Source organism: Oncorhynchus mykiss, chromosome 17, assembly GCF_057628025.1.
Source record: "Oncorhynchus mykiss isolate SJ-2025 chromosome 17, ASM5762802v1, whole genome shotgun sequence".
NCBI lineage: Eukaryota > Metazoa > Chordata > Actinopteri > Salmoniformes > Salmonidae > Oncorhynchus > Oncorhynchus mykiss.
Window position 1 is genome coordinate 8637702 of NC_143038.1, and position 18916 is coordinate 8656617.

At 46.3% G+C, this 18916-nt stretch overlaps 1 protein-coding gene across 1 annotated transcript in view; it reads right to left on the reverse strand.

Moving 5' to 3' along the window:
• The window catches only part of rhbdl3 (rhomboid, veinlet-like 3 (Drosophila)), a 53016-nt gene extending 34100 nt beyond the window's left edge, over positions 1-18916 (reverse strand). The window contains exons 1-2 of the mRNA XM_021567917.3: positions 17620-18916; positions 17066-17089 (exon numbers count right to left, since the gene is read on the reverse strand). Of these exons, the coding sequence (XP_021423592.1) occupies positions 17066-17089; positions 17620-17739 (144 nt within the window). The 5' untranslated portion in view covers positions 17740-18916. The remainder of the gene's footprint in view (positions 1-17065; positions 17090-17619) is intronic.

Below are 18916 nucleotides of genomic sequence, written 5' to 3' on the forward strand. Positions count from 1 at the left end.
AATCTCCTTCCCCCTTCAGTATTCTATCCATTCCTACCAGCCCCTGATTAAAGGAGGAGAGACAGACAGACCGCCCCTTTCTACAAAGACACAGCATCATTATCTTCTTTATTCCCTGGCTGGATGGGAAGTGAAAAGAGATAGATTAGCCTGGCCTGGTGATTGCTTTCTCTCTCTAGGTGAACTCATTCACTCTCCTCCCTCTTTCATTTGAATCTCTTTAAAAGCACAAAAAGGCTGATAGGATTCATAACTCTGCATACAGTCCAATTTACTGGCTGAAATGGTTTTTCAGACCATGCACCTGTGATCTTTCTCTTTCCTCTCAGAGCTGTACAAGGGTAGTACATCGGTTGATTAGCTTGGTCCCAGATCTGTTTGTGTTGTTATGCCTGACGACCATAAGAGTTGGCAAGACAGCAGATATAGATCTTGCATCAGGCTATAGGTTTTTTGGTAGTCCTGTTTTGGGCTATGCTGCAAGCGGAGGGGGTGAGTGACGTGCCTTTCTGTCTGGGGTAATGGATGATGGCTGGGTGCGTGTCGCCTCGCCCAGTTGGTCTTTTAGCAGTGGGCTGTGTGTGTGTGTGTGTGTGTGTGTGTGTGTGTGTGTGTGTGTGTGTGTGTGTGTGTGTGTGTGTGTGTGTGTTGGGCTGACAGTGTTTTAGGCTCTCTCATTCATCAGATCACTCTCATCAGGCTCCACCCGAAGTGTGTAACCTAGCAACACTGCCATGTTACATGGCAGAGAGGGGTTGAGATGTCAGAGTCTCTGGTATTACACTGTTCTCATAGCCTAGTGGTTAAAAGCATTGGGTCAGTAACCGAAAGGTCGCTGATTCAAACCCCCAAACTAGGTGAAAAATATGTTGATGTGCCCTTGAACCAGGCACTTAACCCTAATTGCTCTGGATAAGAGCATCTGCTAAATGAATACAATGTAACACCGTATCCCTGAAACACTCCCGCATCTTGATCTCTTCCTCTAACCCTGAACCACATTCATATTACACCTACAGGTGAACAAGTCATAACCCCTAATCCAATCACATCTAAATGACATCATCCAGCGTAGCTGGGTCGGCAACCAAAACAAGCAGGGATTTAACAGTATCAATAGGCCTAATCAACAAGTAGAAAATTAATTAATCAGTTCAGTATGTGATCCATCCGTCCACTATTTCCAACCAGTAGCCCCAACCTGTACAGCTAAAGACAGCCAAGATTTATCACTGGGAGTGAGATGACTTTTCGCCCACTCCTTGTCCTCCTCCTCTCAAAACCCTGACGGCAACAATACTTAATTACCGTCTTATTGCACTGAGACATGTTCTTGGTTCAGTTATGGGGGCTGAGGCCTTAAACAATACACACATACATGCACACACACACATCATAATGGCTGCAGGCTTAGTGTAAAATGGGGTACAGTACTATCATAAGGCATAGACAGATGCTGCTCTATAGCAACAACACAAAACAAAGAGGCGCTGGGGGGCTGAAATGTAACAAACTCCTGCTTGGTTGTCAGCTGGGTGCTAGAGGCCAGTGTGTGTGTGTGTGTGTGTGTGTGTGTGTGTGTGTGTGTGTGTGTGTGTGTGTGTGTGTGTGTGTGTGTGTGTGTGTGTAGCAAGGCTATATACAGGGGGTACAGGTGCAGAGTCAATGTGCAAACGTGCGGGGGCACCGGTGTCGAGGTAATTGAGGTAATTATGTACATTTTAGGTAGAGTTATTAAAGTGGCTATGCATAGATAATAACAGAGAGTAGCAGCAGCATGGGGGGGGGGGGGTGCAAATAGTCTGGTTAGCCATTTGATTAGCTGTTCAGGAGTCTTATGGCTTGGGGGTAGAAGCTGTTAAGAAGCTTCTTGGACCTAGACTTGGCGCTCCGGTACCGCTTGCCGTGCCGTAGCAGAGAGAACCGTCTATGACTGGGGTGGCTGGAGTCTTTGACAATTTTTAGTGCCTTCCTCTGACACCGCCTGGTATAGAGGTCCTGGATGGCAGGAAGCTTGGCCTCGGTGATGTACTGGACCGTACGCACTACCCTCTGTGGTGCCTTGCGGTTGGAGGTCAAGCAGTAGCCATTCCAGGCAGTGATGCAACCGGTCAGGATGCTCTCAATGGGGCAGCTGTAGAACCTTTTGAGGATCTGGGGACCAGTGCCAAATATTTTCAGTCTCCTGAGGGGGAATAGGTTTTGCTGTGCCCTCTTCACGACTGTCTTGGTGTGCTTAGACCATGTTAGTTTGTCGGTGATGTGGACGCCAAGGAACTTGAAGCTCTCAACCTGCTCCATTACAGCCCTGTCAATGAGATTGGGGGCGTGTTCGGTCCTCCTTTTCCTGTAGTCCACAATCATCTCCTTTGTCTTGATCACATTGAGGGAGAGGTTGTTGTCCTTGCACTACACAGTCAGGTCTCTGACCTCCTCCCTATAAGCTGTCTCATTGTTGTCGGTGATCAGGCCCGTTGTGCCATCAGCAAACGTAATAATGGTGTTGGAGTCGTGCCTGACCGTGCAGACATGAGTGAACAGGGAGTACAGGAGGGGACTGACCACGCACCCCTGAGGGGCCCCAGTGTTGAGGATCAGTATGGCGGATGTGTTGTTACCTACCCTTATCACCTGGGGACGGCCCGTCAGGAAGTCCAGGATCCAGTTACAGAGGGAGGTGTTTAGTCCCAGGGTCCTTAGCTTAGTGATGAGCTTTGAGGGAACTATGGTGTTGAACACTGAGCTGTAGTCAATGAATAGCATTATCACATAGGTGTTCCTTTTGTCCAGGTGGGAAAGGGCAGTGTGGAGTTCAATAGAGATTACATCACATGTGGATCTGTTGGATCGGTATGAAAATTGGAGTGGGTCTAGGGTTTCTGGGATAATGGTGTTGAAGTGAGCTATGATCAGCTTTTCAAAGCATTTCATGGCTACAGACGTGAGTGCTACGGGTCGGTAGTAATTTATGCAGGATACCTTAGTGGTCTTGGGCCCAGGGACTATGGTGGTCTGCTTGAAACATGTTGCTATTACAGACTCAGAGAGGGAGAGGTTGAAAATGTCAGTGAAGACACTTGCCAGTTGGTCAGCACATGCTCGGAGTACATGTCCTGGTAATCCATCTGGGCCAGCAACCTTTGCGAATGTTCACCTGTTTAAAGGTCTGTGGAGAGTGTGATCACATAGTCATCTGGAACAGCTAATGCTCTCATGCATGTCTCAGTGTTACTTACCTCAAATAATTTAGCTAGTTTGGTAGCCTCGTGTCATTGGGCAGCTCTCGGCTGTGCTTGCCTTTGTAGTCTGTAATAGGTTGCAACCCCTCCACATCCGACGAGCGTCGGAGCCGGTGTAGTACGATTCGATCTTATTCCTGTATTGATGCTTTGCCTGTTTGATGGTTCGTCGGAGGGCATAGCAGGATTTCTTATAAGCTTCCGGGTTAGAGTTCCGCTCCTTGAAAGCGGAAGCTTTAGCCTATAGCTCAGTGCGGATGCTGCCTGTAATCCATGACGACGTCCTCGTTGCACTTATTTATAAAGCCAGTGACTGATGTGGTGTACTCCTCAATGCCATCGGAAGAATACTGGAACATGTTTCAGTCTGTGATAGCAAAACAGTCCTGTAGTTTAGCATCTGTTTCATCTGACCACTTTTTTATAGACCGAGTCACTGGTGCTTCCTGCTTTAATTTTAGCTTGTAAGCGGGAATCAGGAGGATAGAGTTATGGTGAGATTAGCCAAATGGTGGGTGAGGGAGAGCTTTGTATGCGTCTCTGTGTGTGGAGTAAAGGTGGTCTAGAATTTTCTCCCCTCTGGTTGCACAATTAACATGTTGATAGAAATTAGATAAAACTGATTTAAGTTTTCCTGCATTAAAGTCCCCGGCCACTAGGAGCGCCGCCTCTGGATTTTCCTGTTTGTTTATGGCGTAATACAGCTCACGGTGTGAGGTTTTAGTGCCAGCCTTGGTCTGTGGTCGTATGTAGACAGCTTAGAAAAATACAGATGAAAGCTCTCTAGGTAGATAGTGTGGTCTACGGCTTTTCACGAGATACTCTACCTCAGGAGAGCAAAACCTTAGATATTGTTCACCAGCTGTTGTTTACATAAATGCATAGGCCCCCATCCCGTGTCTTACCAAAGGCTGCTGTTCTGTCCTGCCGATAGTGTGTATCACCCACCAGCTGTATGTTCTTAATGTCGTAGTTCAGCCACGACTCTGTGAAACATAAGTTACTACAGTTTTTGATGTCCCGTTGGTAGGATATACGTGCTTTCAGTTTGTCCCATTTATATTCCAGTGATTGAACGACAGCTATCAGAATGGGTGGCAAGGGCAGATTAGCCACTCGTCACCTGATCCTCACAAGGCATCCCCATTTCTTTCCGCAAAACCTACGTTTCCTTTTTTCAGCGAATCACGGGGATCTTGGCCTGGTCGGGCGTCCGTAGTATATCCCTCGGGTCCGACTCATTGAAGGAGTACTCCTCGTCCAATTTGAGGTGAGTAATCTCAGTTCGGATGTCCAGAAGCTCTTTTTAGTCATAAGAGACAGTAGCAGAATTATTATGTACAAAACAAGTTACGAACAACGCGAAAAGACAAACAAAATAGCATGGTTTGTTAAGAGCCGATAAGACGTGGCCCTCCGGCGCCATCTTACATTGTAGCCTATGTGATGATTGCAGAGACCCGTTTTCTCACTGCAACCAATAATGTAGTTTTCAGTCCCCTAGCGATTCAAATGGGAGCGTAAGAAACAATTATCAAATGGCACCCTTTTCCCTACATAGTGCACAACCACCAATGGACCCTAGTCAAAAGTAGTGCACTATATAGGGAATAGGGTGCCATTTGGAAAGTCGATTAATCTGCTGGGGAGCTAAATATATAGCATGAGAAGTTAATGGTAAAAGGACACTGTAGTTTTTAGAATAGAATGACGTATTCTATACTTAATCATGTTTATTTCTCTCCTCTAACTGAACTTCCATTGTCTTACCAAGAGTTGCTGTCTGAATATCTTTTTACCTCCGCTTGATACGCAGTTCATTCATCTTGGGGGAAAAAGAAAAGTGGCAACTGATAACAGAATTGACTTTTCTCTGTTTCTAATTCTCTGTTAAGTCTTGGAGCATTGTGGAGATCTCAGGTCTGTTATTTTGGGAAACCCTCTCGGTCCCCCCTCTTGTTTTGTCATCGTCATGGTCACCTCGTCGGCTCAGCACATGCCCAAGGTGATCGACAGACAGTGCTTAGCTTTCACTTGGACCGCCGGGCCATCTCCTCTTACATCTCTCTGACTCTATCTTTCTCTGTGTCCCTCTTCCTCTCTCTCTCTCGCTCTCTCTATATGTCGCATCACTGATGTGAACAGGCACTGATGTGAACAGGTATTGCTTACCATTCACAGCTTCAGTGTGATGGTGACTCCACAGTGCTCTTTCTCACCTGGACAAAAGGAAAACCTATGTGAGAATGCTGTTCATTGACTACAGCTCAGCGTTCAACACCATGGTGCCCACGAAGCTCATCACTAAGCTAAGGACTCTGGGACTAAACACCTCCCTCTGCAACTGGATCCTGGACTTCCTGACAGGCCGCCCCCAGGTGGTAAGAGAAGGCAACAACATGTCTGCTACGTTGATCCTTAACACTGGGGCCCCTCAGGGGTGTGCACTTAGTTCCCTCCTGTATTCCCTGTTCACCCATGACTGCGTGGCCAAACACGACTACAACACCATAATTAACACCATAATTAAGAACTGGCAGTGTGGTGCCAGGACAACAACCTCTCCCTCAATGTGAGCAAGACAAAGGAGCTGATCGTGGACTACAGGTAAAGTCGGGCCGAACAGGACTCCATTAACATTGATAGTAGTGGAGCGGTTTGAGAGTTTCAAGTTCCTTGGTGTCCACATCACCAACAAACCATCATGGTCCAAACATACCAAGACAGTTGTGAAGAGGGCACAACAAAACCTTTTCCCCCTCAGGAGACTGAAAAGATTTGGCACGGGTCCCCAGATCCTCAAAAGGTTTTACAGCTGCACCATCGAGAGCATCCTGACCGGTTTCATCCCCGCCTGGTATGGCAACTGCTCGGCATCTGACCGTAAGGGGCTACAGAGGGTAGTGCGAACGGCCCGGTACATCACTGGGGACTAGCTTCCTGCCATCCAGGACCTATATAATAGGCGTTGTCAGAGGAAAGGCCATAAGGTCACCGTTTTCTCTGCTACCGCACGGCAAGCAGTACCGGAGCGCCAAGTCTAGGACCAAAAGGCTCCCCCCTCCTCCTTGTACACTGCTGCTACTCGCTGTTTGTTTGTTACCTATGCATAGTCACTTCGCCCCCACCTACATGTACAGATTACCTCAACTGGCCTGTACCCATGCACACTGACTCGGTACCGGTGCCCACTGTAAATAGCCTCGTTGTTGTTATTCTTATTGTGTTACTTTTTATTATTGCTTTTTATTTTAGCCTTCTTGGTAAATACTTTCTTCTTCTTGAACTGCACTGTTGGTTAAGGGCTTGTAAGTAAGCATTTCACGGTAAAGTCTACACTTGTATTCGGCGCATGTGGCAAATAAAGTTTTGATTTGATTTGATTTAATGGTGTGGAAGCGTTCTGTAGCGTGAGGCAGATTGATGTACAGCTACACCCCCTGGACAGGATGCTCGTCTGTCACAGGGCCTCGTGGTTTGTGTTCTCATTTCTTGACTGAAGGGTGTGTCTAATGGTACTGAGGTCATGAACCATTGCGTGTAGGAGCTCTACACTGCCCTACCAAGCAAAAGGGCAGTAACTGCTCATTGAGTGTAACTGAGAAAAATGTCTTTAAAGTATTTTCATTGTTCAGCCTGAGTTACTGGCAGATCACTGGAAATCTGTTGTTTTACTATGAGGTCATGTTTTATTCATATTGACCCTGACCTCTGACACAGTAGTTACTGTCTTCTTGCTTGGTACACCCACTGGAATACGTTTCCATGACGATTATTTTTTTAACGCAAACTTGTGTTCATAAATGTAAGTATTCAGACCCATTGACTTTTTTTTACATTTAGTTACGTTACGGCCTTATTCTAAAATGGATTCAATTGTTTTTTCCCCTCATCCATCCACACACAATACCCATATAATGACAAACCAAAACAATTTTTTAGACATTTTTGCTAATTTATATATATTTTTAAATACAATTAATCACATAAGTACGCTACAGGCTTGGCACACCCATATTTGGGGAGTTTCTCCCATTCTTCTCTGCAGATCCTCTCAAGTTCTGTCAGGTTGGATGGGGAGCATTGCTGCACAGCCATTTTCAGGTCTCTCCAGAGATGTTAGATCGGGTTCAAGTCTGGGTTCTGGCTGGGCCACTCAAGGACATTCAGAGACTTGTCCAGAAGCCACTCCTGCGATGTCTTGGCTGTGTGCTCAGGGTCGTTGTCCTGTTGGAAGGTGAATCTTCGCCTCAGTCTGAGGTCTTGAGCGCTCTGGAGCATCAAGGATCTCTCTGTACTTTGCTCCATTCATCTTTCCCTTGATCCTGACTAGTCTCCCAGTCCTTGCCTCTTAAAAACATCCCCACAGCATGGCGCTGCCACCACATGCTTCACCGTAGGGATGGTGCCAGGTTTCCTTCTGACGTGATTCTTGGCATTCAGGCCAAAGAGTTCAATCTTGGTTTCATCAGACCAGAGAATCTTGTTTCTCAAGGCTGTCATCCTGGTAAGCGTGTAATTAGAAGCATCTGAGAGCCTGGGAACTGGGGATTCCTTCCTGGTTTACTGGCTTTACCACAGAGGCACCAAAGTCTGTACATAGTGCACTTTATTTAACCAGAGACCTATGGACCATGTTCAATAACATGACACTTTTGGGAAAAGGGTGCAATTTGGGACTTGTCACAATATAAGAACTGGCATGTCTCATCAAGGTTGCTGTCAAGGAGTTTTGAAAATAAAATAAAAGAGAGCCGCACACTCTTGGAGCTCAGATGCAAAAATGTTATACCAACGTTTCGACAGCCAAGCTGTCTTCTTCAGGGTATAATCAAGGAGCTGTCAAGGAGTTGCCTTGAAAGTGTCAATATGAGTTTGACTGTGAGGTCTGATATAAAGTTGTGTGGTCTTTGCTTCTATGATAGTTTGAATAAGAAGATTTTAGGCCTACCGTGATAGTTTGATTATGACGTTTTGAGGAGAATGCGTCTGCCAAGAGGATGTTTCACACCAACGCTACAGATGAAGGGATACCTTACGTGTTGCTTGGACACTGTGGTTTTGCCTTTACATTTTAGAAAAGTGTTTTTGTGGGAAAAGCCCGACAGATATATGTCCTTGAATGAAAGTTTGGGCACAAGGCCGTCTTTCATTTCACGGTTGTGGCACTCATCTTCTCATTTTATCCTCAGCTTCTTCCCAACTTATCTGTGAGAAAATGAAACCAGTCACGAATATCATAACTTATCTTGGACTTTTATGAAATTCCTGGGTCTCAATATGAGAGGCTAAGTGGTTGAACCTCATGCTGCTATAGCCCACAGTGACCTCTGGCAGGCTAGCTGTGGAGACCTTCAGCCGTTCTGGTGGTTGCCTATAGGTCATAACTCTGCTGAGCCCCATGGAGGTTAGAACCATTATCATACCCCCCAACTCTTCTCCCCTTAAGTTGCCTTTCTGGAAGTTTCTTTCAACCTTTGGGCCGAAGTTTAACTCCCTTTTACCTTTAAAGGAGAGGCATTCTGGTAGGAGAGAGGAGGAGAAAGTGCTCTGTGCTCCCTGACCTTTTGGGATTATGGTAATAGGATTATGAAATAGAGGGTGATCCACACCGCAGCAGGGCTCTCAACCAGGCCACCACAAATCAGGAGACTGACTGACTGGCTTATTGTTATTGGTGGAGAAAAAGGCCCAGGTGGACAAGCAGCCTGCGAGTCACCACCAAGGCTTTGATAGAGGGCATCTGTTTCCCCCAGTTGATGTTGTTTTCCCTTTCTCCTCCTCTGCAACTTTATCCAGGGGGGGGGCAGTGTTGCTTGAGATGTTGACGGACAGTTGAAGGCTCCCACTCCCTGCCCAGATGGCAACCTTGAAAATGTCACAGACAAGAGGACCCCACCCCACCCACTCCGATCACCACCTCCCTCCTCCCAATCCCTCTCCTACGTTTTTGTAGAATTTAAATCAGGCCCCCCTGAGGGCAGCCCCAGGCCGGGTCCATTTCCCCATTAAAGACCATAAATCTCTATGGTGAATGGAGCCGCCGCCCCCTCATAAAAAGGGGTCAGTTTAGGGCGACCCCCAGAAAGGACTGAATAGAGAGAAAAACAGACAGATAAATGTTTCTCCCTCTTTTTGTTCCCTCGTTCTCGGGAACGGCCTCAGAATGGCCTCTGACGGCAGTTGCTGTAAATGAGGGCTTGGCCTGCTGGTAATGAGGGTTTCTCACCCCAATGTTATGTGGAGATTTGTCTGAAGAGTTTTATGGCCTCCTGTCTTTATCTCTGTGCTGACCTGCCCATGCCCTGTGTCTGAACAACATGGACTCTCCATCACCCTCTCTTTCTTCTTCCACAACTTTTCTTTTGTAGGTGTATGTGTGTATGTTTTTGTGTATGATGAATAAGATGTATCTGTGTGTGTGTGTGTGTGTGTGCATGAATTAGTCATCACATGTGTATGTGTGCGCATATTCCACACACTCCTTTCAGACTCAGGCGATTGGGGGGGTGGGTAAACTGTTTAGGGCGATTGGGGACCACTCCCCCAGCTGTCTGCTGTGTGAATCCCTGTTACCACAGGAGCCCTGGGGGCAAAGCAAGCACTCTCCTCCTTTTGATTCCCCCTTTCGTTCTCTCTGTTCCCCCTCTGTAGTATGCCAGTGTTCAGCTATTGTTATTGTCTTAGTTTTTTTCTTAAAACTGCCTTTTTGTTAAAGGGCTTTTAAGTAAGCGTTTCACTGTAAAGTCTACACTTATTGTATTCGGCACGTGTGACAAATAAAATGTGATTTGATGTGTCAGCCAAAGCAGGAAATAGTGCTACTGAGGTAGAATACGGAAGATACAGACCAAGTATGAGTCTCAGACTAGGAGTGTTGAAAAAGGGTCAGTTTAGCATTTTAGAGTGGGTTTGTGAGTGGGAGGAAAAGGTTTGTGAGTGGGAGGAAAAGGTTTGTGAGTGGGAGGAAAAGTTGCTGCAGGAAACGCCAACAAGCTTAGATTTTCCAGACCCTCGCTTTATTTAATCTAAACCGCAAGCTGTCCTCACTTCAACACTAGTGTAATGTCAAGGGAGACGATACACACAGCTAGACGGTGAGGCGTTTTAAAGGGGACCGCTTCATGGCCGGGTGAACACAAGGGAAGTATTCAGTTACACTGGTTTGAGGTTTAAATTAAAAGCATACACACACACACACACACACACACACACACACACACACACACACACACACACACACGCTGGTTTAGGGTTTAAATGCATAATGCTGCATCGTCAATGTTACGCATTAACCCGTCAGAGAGAGAAACATCTGTAGAGGTTTTGTCTGCAGCCTCTGTTTGTCCGTGTAGTCAATTTAGACTCAAGAAAGACTCAATTGTTCTACCGAGGGAGAAGATAGAAGAGTTCGATATTGGAAGATGTTGAGTTGTACATGCGTCACAGCCACTAATGGGAAGTTCTTGAGTGAGGATGGGAGATAGAAATATGTTCACACACACACCTGTTCACCACATGGATGGGTAAACACACTGTTTATTGTTGCAGTGTCAACAGTCCACCTGCAGGGCTTCGGTGTTGAACCAGTAGGGTTTGAGGTGCAGGAATGTGTCACAGAGACAGGTGTGTGTGTGTGTGTGTGTGTGTGTGTGTGTGTGTGTGTGTGTGTGTGCGGTCGCCAAGGCATTTCTAGTCGATCACCAAACATTTCTGTAAATAAAACAACGATAAAGCCTTGGCAAAGACAGTCCAGTACGACTATAGGATAAAACTGCTCCTCCAATAGAAACCCCGACCACACTTGTAGGCCCGCTAAGCTCATGTGCAGAAACAAGTCGTTGGGTCTAATGGTCGTCTCGCTCCAAACGGCACACCTGCAGGATATCAAATCAAAGGCACTCCTTCGATATAAAGTAGTTGTTAATTATATATGTTTTTTACCCCTTTTTCTCCACAAATTGTGTGATATCCAATTGGTAGTTACAGTCTCGTCCCATCGTTGCAACTCCCCTATGGACTCGGGTGAGGTGAAGGTCGAGAGCCATACGTCCTTTAAAACCCGACCTTCCATAGCCACACTGCTTCTTGACACACTGCTCTCTAAACCCGGAAGCCAGCCGCACCAATGTGTCGGAGGAAACGCTGTCCAACTGGCGACCGTGTCATTGTGCGACCGTGTCCGGCCCGCCACAGGAGTCGAACAGCTCTCGACCTTCGCCTCTCCCGAGTCCATACGGGAGTTACAGCGATGAGACAAGACTGTAACTACCAATTGGATATCACGAAGAGAAAAAAATCTAACTTAAGTGATCTTGACTCAGAAAAGGTTGGTTAGCACTGCACTAGACCTTTTGTCTCACCTAAACCCCAGTATAACTGGTCCATAACCCTGATACACACACTCACAAACACACACATTCACAAGAAACACACAAACCCAATGAGTAAAACGTAGAAACTCCAACAAACAAAGACCACGGAAAGACTTTGGCACAAAAGGCATGAAACCCACACATACTGCAGGCCCCCAGGCGTTTAGAGCAGAGTGGTGGCTCCCTGCCAGGAGAGGACTCTCCCAGTATAGTATCCCCTGTAACCACAACCTGTGGGAAGGTATCACAGTTTCAGCCATAAGGAATGAATGGATCTTAGTGTCTTTGATCCCAATAGATCTGAGTGACAGGCTGAAATAGGAGCCGTTTAGCACCTCTGCCTGCTCCCAAGTTCGGGGAATCTTGATGGGTATGTCAAGGGTTTCTGTGGAAATAGGGGAATTCACAAAAATATTGCAGACATTGCAGGGTAGGTTCTACTACTGTACTCAGCGTATGGGCTAGACTGGGAGCTATGAGTGACATGTAACTTGCTCCCACAGTCAGAGAGAAATGACAAAGATGAACTTTCACTGAGTGTAAAAAGGGAATGACATACTGAGTATAATAACTCATGTTAATAAAAAGCCAGAGGATGTCACTTACAGGATGTCACCCCATCAGACCCCTGCAGTAACCTACTGGTGTGTGTATAAACGTACTCAAGCGGCGGTGAACTTAAGACAGCCTGTAAGTGGATGATGGGCACTCTCCTCTCCTCAGCAATGTTATCCACTTCACTGTGCAAACCGAAGCCAAATCGGCCAAAAAACTGAACAGGGGGGAGAGGAGAGGGAAAGAGAGATGACACAGGGTCTCTGACAGCTGGCGTGTCTCTACATCCACACAGTCACACACACAGTCAAACACTCTCCCTAGAGTACCACTCACTGGCATCGATTCCTCCCCGCTGACCCCTTCTAACAGATTAACATATCGAAGACAAACACAGGGACATACCGTATGTACGCACAGTCACACACACATACACAAATAAATACACATTAAACAAACATATGTTGTACACACACACACACACACACACACACCCACACACCCACACGCACGGAACCACCTTGCGCCATGTGGGTAGAGCACATAGCATTGAACCATCAACAGATACACGTTAATTTTGTGCTGCCATCTTTCATCTCTCCATGTGTACACACTGCAGTCCGCAGCCAATTATGACTGAAGCAGCAGCACATCTTTCTGTCTATCGACAGATCGACAGGCAGGGGAGGGGCTATTTATAGCGCAACATTAGAAGAGCTGCTCACAACTTACTGACTGGAACTCCCTTTCATTAGGGAAATAAGGAAATGTATTTAAAGCATTTAGTGACGAGCAAGAGAGACGCAAGCAGATTGGGTCTCTAAATAAATAGCATAGAGATTATAGCCTACATATAGACTGATCTATCTCTATGATGAAAACCTCATTACTGAGAGAACAGTGGTTTGGGAGGGGCAGAGAGGAGGTATGGTAAACCAGCATCAACACAGACAGACGCAAGTTGGCGGAGCTAACAGGAAGTAAACACCTAAATGCTGAGAGTAATGGGATGAGAGAGGACGTGTGGCAACCCTACAATCAGACCAGGGCCACCATTTTGGCTCAAACCCAATCAGTACCAGTTACCTGGACCGTTGACAATCAATCCTCTGAGTCATGACACTGGAGAGGAGAGGAATGAGAGGGTTGAGAGGCTGGCAGCTGTACCATGTGGTGACCGAGTGAGTGGCGCTAAACAAAAGATGCCCGAAATGATGGCTGCCTGCCTTCCTATTCTGTCAATGGCAGCCACGCTCCACTTCACATGCTCATTGACACATACAACAGCATGAGATAAAGAGCCCAGATTGAGAGGCACGCACACACACACACACACACACACTAAGAACAGGTGGGTCCCCACTCCGATCAAAGAGCATTTGACTGGTTCATGTCCCCAGTTCACTGTAGCGTATAATGTGACAGGATCCTGGTTAAACTGGATGTGTGTACATCAGAGGAGGCTGCTGAAGGGAGGACGGCTCATAATAATGGCTAGAATAGAGCAAATGGAATGGGATCAAACAAATGGAAACCATGTGTTTAATTAGTGTATTTGATACCATTCCACCCATTCCGTTCTAGCCATTACCATGAGCCCGTCCTCCCCAATTAAGGTGCCACCAACCTCCTGTGGTGTACACTGTGTGCCCATGTGAAAAAGTCTTAATCCCCATAATTCCCTCTGTTCTGGACGCGTGCCTGTTGGCGTCTTAACAGGCCAGAGGCAGGCAGAGCAGGATTGTGTGTGTACAGTACAGTGGCACATATGTCAACACAAAGGGTACAGTGTGGGGACGACTGGCCATTGTGGGGACACACAGGGAAGGCAGATGGGGTAATAATGGGATTGGGGCCTGTAGAACAAGTGTTATCGCACAGCACTCCTTCAACACAGGTTCTCTCTGTTACCGGTCAATGGTTCAGTCACAGTCTGTACCATAGAAATATCATCTGTAGATAGGGCTGGGAACCGCTGTATAGATTATATTTCTATGGTATGTACTCTGTGTCTCAAATAAAATGGTGTTAAGAGTTTTTTTTTAAAGTCATTCAAAGGTCAGCCAGAGAGTTGTAACATTAGCAAGCAGGGTAGCCTCCATGTGTTCCTTCACCCAGGAGTTCCAAACCATTTGCATCAGTATACGGACTTAATGTTCCACGTCTGGTGCTGACTTCATCTGGGCACTTCCATGGGAAGGTAAGAGGGGGTGTGACTAATGGAGACATTCCCATCCCAGATAATGACTGAGTGTGTACACAGTCTGGGTTGTACACAGCAATCTGACAGCGCAACAAGCAAGAAACACAATAAGCTCCTTCTCCCTCTCCACCAACCACTGAGGAAACAGAATGAGGTGACGCAACAAATATCCACTATAACATTTGTAATGCACACTGCACTTACACAGTCATAAAAACAAAAACAAATATCCCTTGGGTCATCTTTCAAGGGAAAACACCAAGTTGTTTGTTTCATTTTTCCTGCTCCATCCCATTTATAACAACAAGCCCTTAATACGTTCCTAGTTACATCGGTCCAATCCTGGAAAACAAGCTGAAAATCTGTGAGGGAAAGACACAAATACTCAGACTGTTTCCTCTTGAGTGGTTTCACCATCATCACTAATCAGGCCAGTAGTGTGTGTGCACGTGTGTGTGTGTGTGTGTGTGTGTGTGTGTGCACGTGTGTGTGTGCGTGTTTGTGTGTGCGCGCGTGTGTGTAGTAGTAGTCCCCATTCCCTAGTATGTTTAAAGATCTTAGATAGGTAACACAAATCAGAGCTATCGTAGGTTTATTATCTTATTTCCTGGTTGAAGAGAAAGCACTTTCACTGCAACAAAGTCCTCTCAGGGGACATTGTGGGAACTGAGCAGAGCACACAGCACTTTGATTAAAACACCAGCCTGGGAGACATGTAGGTATGTGCCCCAAATGCCACCCTATTCCCTTTATAGTGCACTACATGGGGAATAGGGTGCCATTTGGGACGGAATCTAGAAAGAGGCGTTGGCACATGGTCCATCTAAACAAGCTGGGTGATGTGTTTGTGCTCTCTAGATGACAAAGCAAAGAATTATGGGAAACATCCCTGTATCATATTACTTGTGACCCAAATGGTTCCCTATTCACTAAATAGTGCACAACTTTTGAACACTGCTCTGTTCAAAATTAGTCAACTATATAGGAAATACGGTGCTATATGGGGTACAAACTTTGCCATTTATGAACTAAACATCCATCGAGCAAGACCTATTCCTCCATTTATGAACTAAACATCCAACAAGCAAGACCTATTCCTCCATTTATGAACTAAACATCCAATGAGCAAGACCTATTCCTCCATTTATGAACTAAACATCCAATGAGCAAGACCTATTCCTCCATTTATGAACTAAACATCCAATGAGCAAGACCTATTCCTCCATTTATGAACTAAACATCCAATGAGCAAGACCTATTCCTCCATTTATGAACTAAACATCCAATGAGCAAGACCTATTCCTCCATTTATGAACTAAACATCCAATGAGCAAGACCTATTCCTCCATTTATGAACTAAACATCCAATGAGCAAGACCTATTCCTCCATTTATGAACTAAACATCCAACGAGCAAGACCTATTCCTCCATTTATGAACTAAACATCCAATGAGCAAGACCTATTCCTCCATTTATGAACGTCCAACTATTCCATTTTTTCAGTCATCCAATGGTTGCCAGTAAAAATCCCCAATTTCTGGTCCACCATCCACCCTATAATTTATCTTCCTTAAGTGTCCACTGTGAGGAGCTGAGTGATCCTAAAGGTCAACATTTCCAATGTATGACAAATGGAAGGGGTCATTTAAGAGGTGGATGGGGGAGGGAATAAAAGAGTGAAAGGGCATTTGTAGCTGCCAGACTGGACAGCATCCCCTTCTATAGGCTATATTTGGTTCTCCCCCCGGCCCCCCTCCCATCTAGTCTGAAGGCCACTTGAGAAATTCAAAGCGATGCCGAGCCGCATAAAGGCAGTGGATTGAGAGGCCCGCTTAATGCCTGTCCACAATGTATACCCCCCCCCCCCGACACACACATATATACACACACCAACGACCCCGAACCCCTTTTCACGTAATCCCATGAATCCCTAGCCAGTCCTCCAGAGCTTGAAAGAGCGAGCCTGACACGAGCCTCTGACTTCCCCCCCTGTCCCCCTCCCTAACCCCCTTATACTTCCTTTGTCCCCCCCTGGGGGACCAGGAGTGAGTGTGGGGCCCGCCAACCAGGCTGGGGCAGGCAGGTGTTGAGGCAGCTCCATGGGATGGAGTGGTGGGAGAGAGGGTGTGCGAGTTGGGGGAGGGTCTGGTATTCCGTCTGTCATGCCAACCTGATGGCCTGGGCATAACACACACACACACACACACACACACACCCTTGTTTGTCACTGTGGCCGCCGACATGACAGCCCACAGGCGGAGCAACGGCAACTGTAACCAGGATTATGTATTGCTCTAAATGCATTTGGGAGGGTCGATGTCAGGAGGACTGGAGGACTGGATGAGGGAAACACCCAACACAACCTGCTTGCTTATTTGATCTGGTTCTCCGCCTCCCATTCCTCAGGCATCAAGGGCTCAACTCACCGCCACCGCAGGAATGACAGGAGAGAGACTTTATAATAATGTCACGGATAGTTGACTTGCTATTCCATGACTATTGGGTGAAGATCAAGGTCAGTTCATAAGTCACAGTTTTAGTACTAAATGCGGTAGCAATAAAGCACATGTGAACTTGTAACAAGTTAAAGTTCGGACAGCAAACAGTTCCTCACATAAAAAGACAGGTAAGTAGAAACCCTTCATGAGTGCGCATGCAACAGAGAGAGTCTGTAACACAACGACTATACATACCTTGTCGAACAGAGATTTCCATTGCTGAGATAGGGAAAGAGGAAAGGAGTGGGTAGGGAAAGAGAGAGAAAAGAGGAAAGAAAAGGTTTCAGAGAGAAAGGTGCCATTTAACAGATAGACACACCTGTCATTAAGGAGTGAAGTCAGCAGGTAGCCTACAAGAACTTTCCTTCATTCAATGAATCAATATAATTGAACAATTGAAGACATCATCAATTATGTATGGTAGTAGCCATGCTATGTCTGCTCAGTTAGCTGTAATGAACACATATAGTCAATGGATTGTTGACTGTGATGATATAATGACTATGGTCTATGTATGAGTCTATGAAGCTGTCTGAGAATGGTCGCTGGCATAATAATATTCATAGCTTACAACCATAACACAGTATAAAAAGTGCAATACAAATGTGTTATTTGAATTGTCTAGTTGAATAAAAAATATTCGCTACTGTAGAATACACCGTGGGAAAAACGTGCCTTTAATGTGATTTTCTGTATTGGGATGAAATTGAAAAACGCTGATGACAATATGAATATGGCTCCAGACTTACGTCCTCTGGGGCCACGGGAAGAACATCGATACTCTCCAGCACTTCTATCTCGTCTCCCTCCGCGTTCGCCGCCACTGCTGGAGAGGAATGCACCGGCACGTCCCGAGACGCGTCCGGCATCGTCAGGCTGCGGCTGCCCCTCTCCTCAATGCACTACTGGGCGATTCAATATGAAATCCTTACCGACAAACAATATCCATTCTCTGCTATTTGAGCCACATTACGCACATAATCCATATTTGAGAAATCACCAAGCGAGGCTAATAAATCAACGCAGGTGTCTCAAAGACAATCGGGCATCCTTATTCCAACCCTGGTCCTTTGCGGCTATTTAGAAAAAATATATTAGCCCGCAAAATAACATCTATCCTCCGTTTGTTCACAAGCTCATTGAAGAGAAAATATATGTTTAATAGATCCACGCACAGAGCAAAAGTTGGGTGCCGAGTTGGGTGTCTGTGGAGTGCGCATCTGCGTCTCGCCACTCCGAGCGACAGTGTGTGTGTAACAACTGAATTGGGGGTGTGTGTCCACCAAGTCCTTCTCCTATTTCATACGACAGCCCACCTGCACCTCAGTCCAGCTCTCTGTAGACAGACACGGCATGTTTCACTGCCAAAGTACTGAAATCTCATTGGGACGGACAGGCAGGCAACTATCCAAGTTGACAGCAGTGATTGTTCATTCCAATGTGACTCACCTGCAAATGAAATAGAATAGAGGTGTGTGTGGCAATAATGAATGAAATTGGCTACTCACTTCAATAGTGAATAAGGTAAGACGTCATGGTGTATTACAAGGAAATAGGCATAGTTGGAAAACCCCTCAGCATAAAACAGCATATAATGCTACTCAGTCTACGGCGCAAAAAGCAGCATGGGTAGCCTAAATGTCATGGCAGTCCGTCACGGAACACTGACTCCAAAGATGTCTAGTCGACCGTCCAAAAGTCGCGCAAGTGTAAATTCAGGTGCGTCATTGTACCCTCGCAGTTGTTTACAGCGACGCAGCTCGGTCAGCTGCCCAACCCCGCTGTCTCAGTCAGCAGCCTCTAGGAACACACTGACTCCGCTCCCGGAGTTGGATCGGGACCAGCCGGCACTCTGGCACTGTTCAAGCCGGTAGGCAAGCAGGCAAGCACCTTCGGCTCCGTTGCACTGTCGCATGCATACATGCCTCCGGCGCAGAGAAAGATGGATTTTTGGCTGCGAGGTGAGAACACCACCCACAACCACAGAAGGCTTCGAGGAACCCCGGTTCACACCAGCTGGCTCTCACTCTGGTACTTTATCACGTT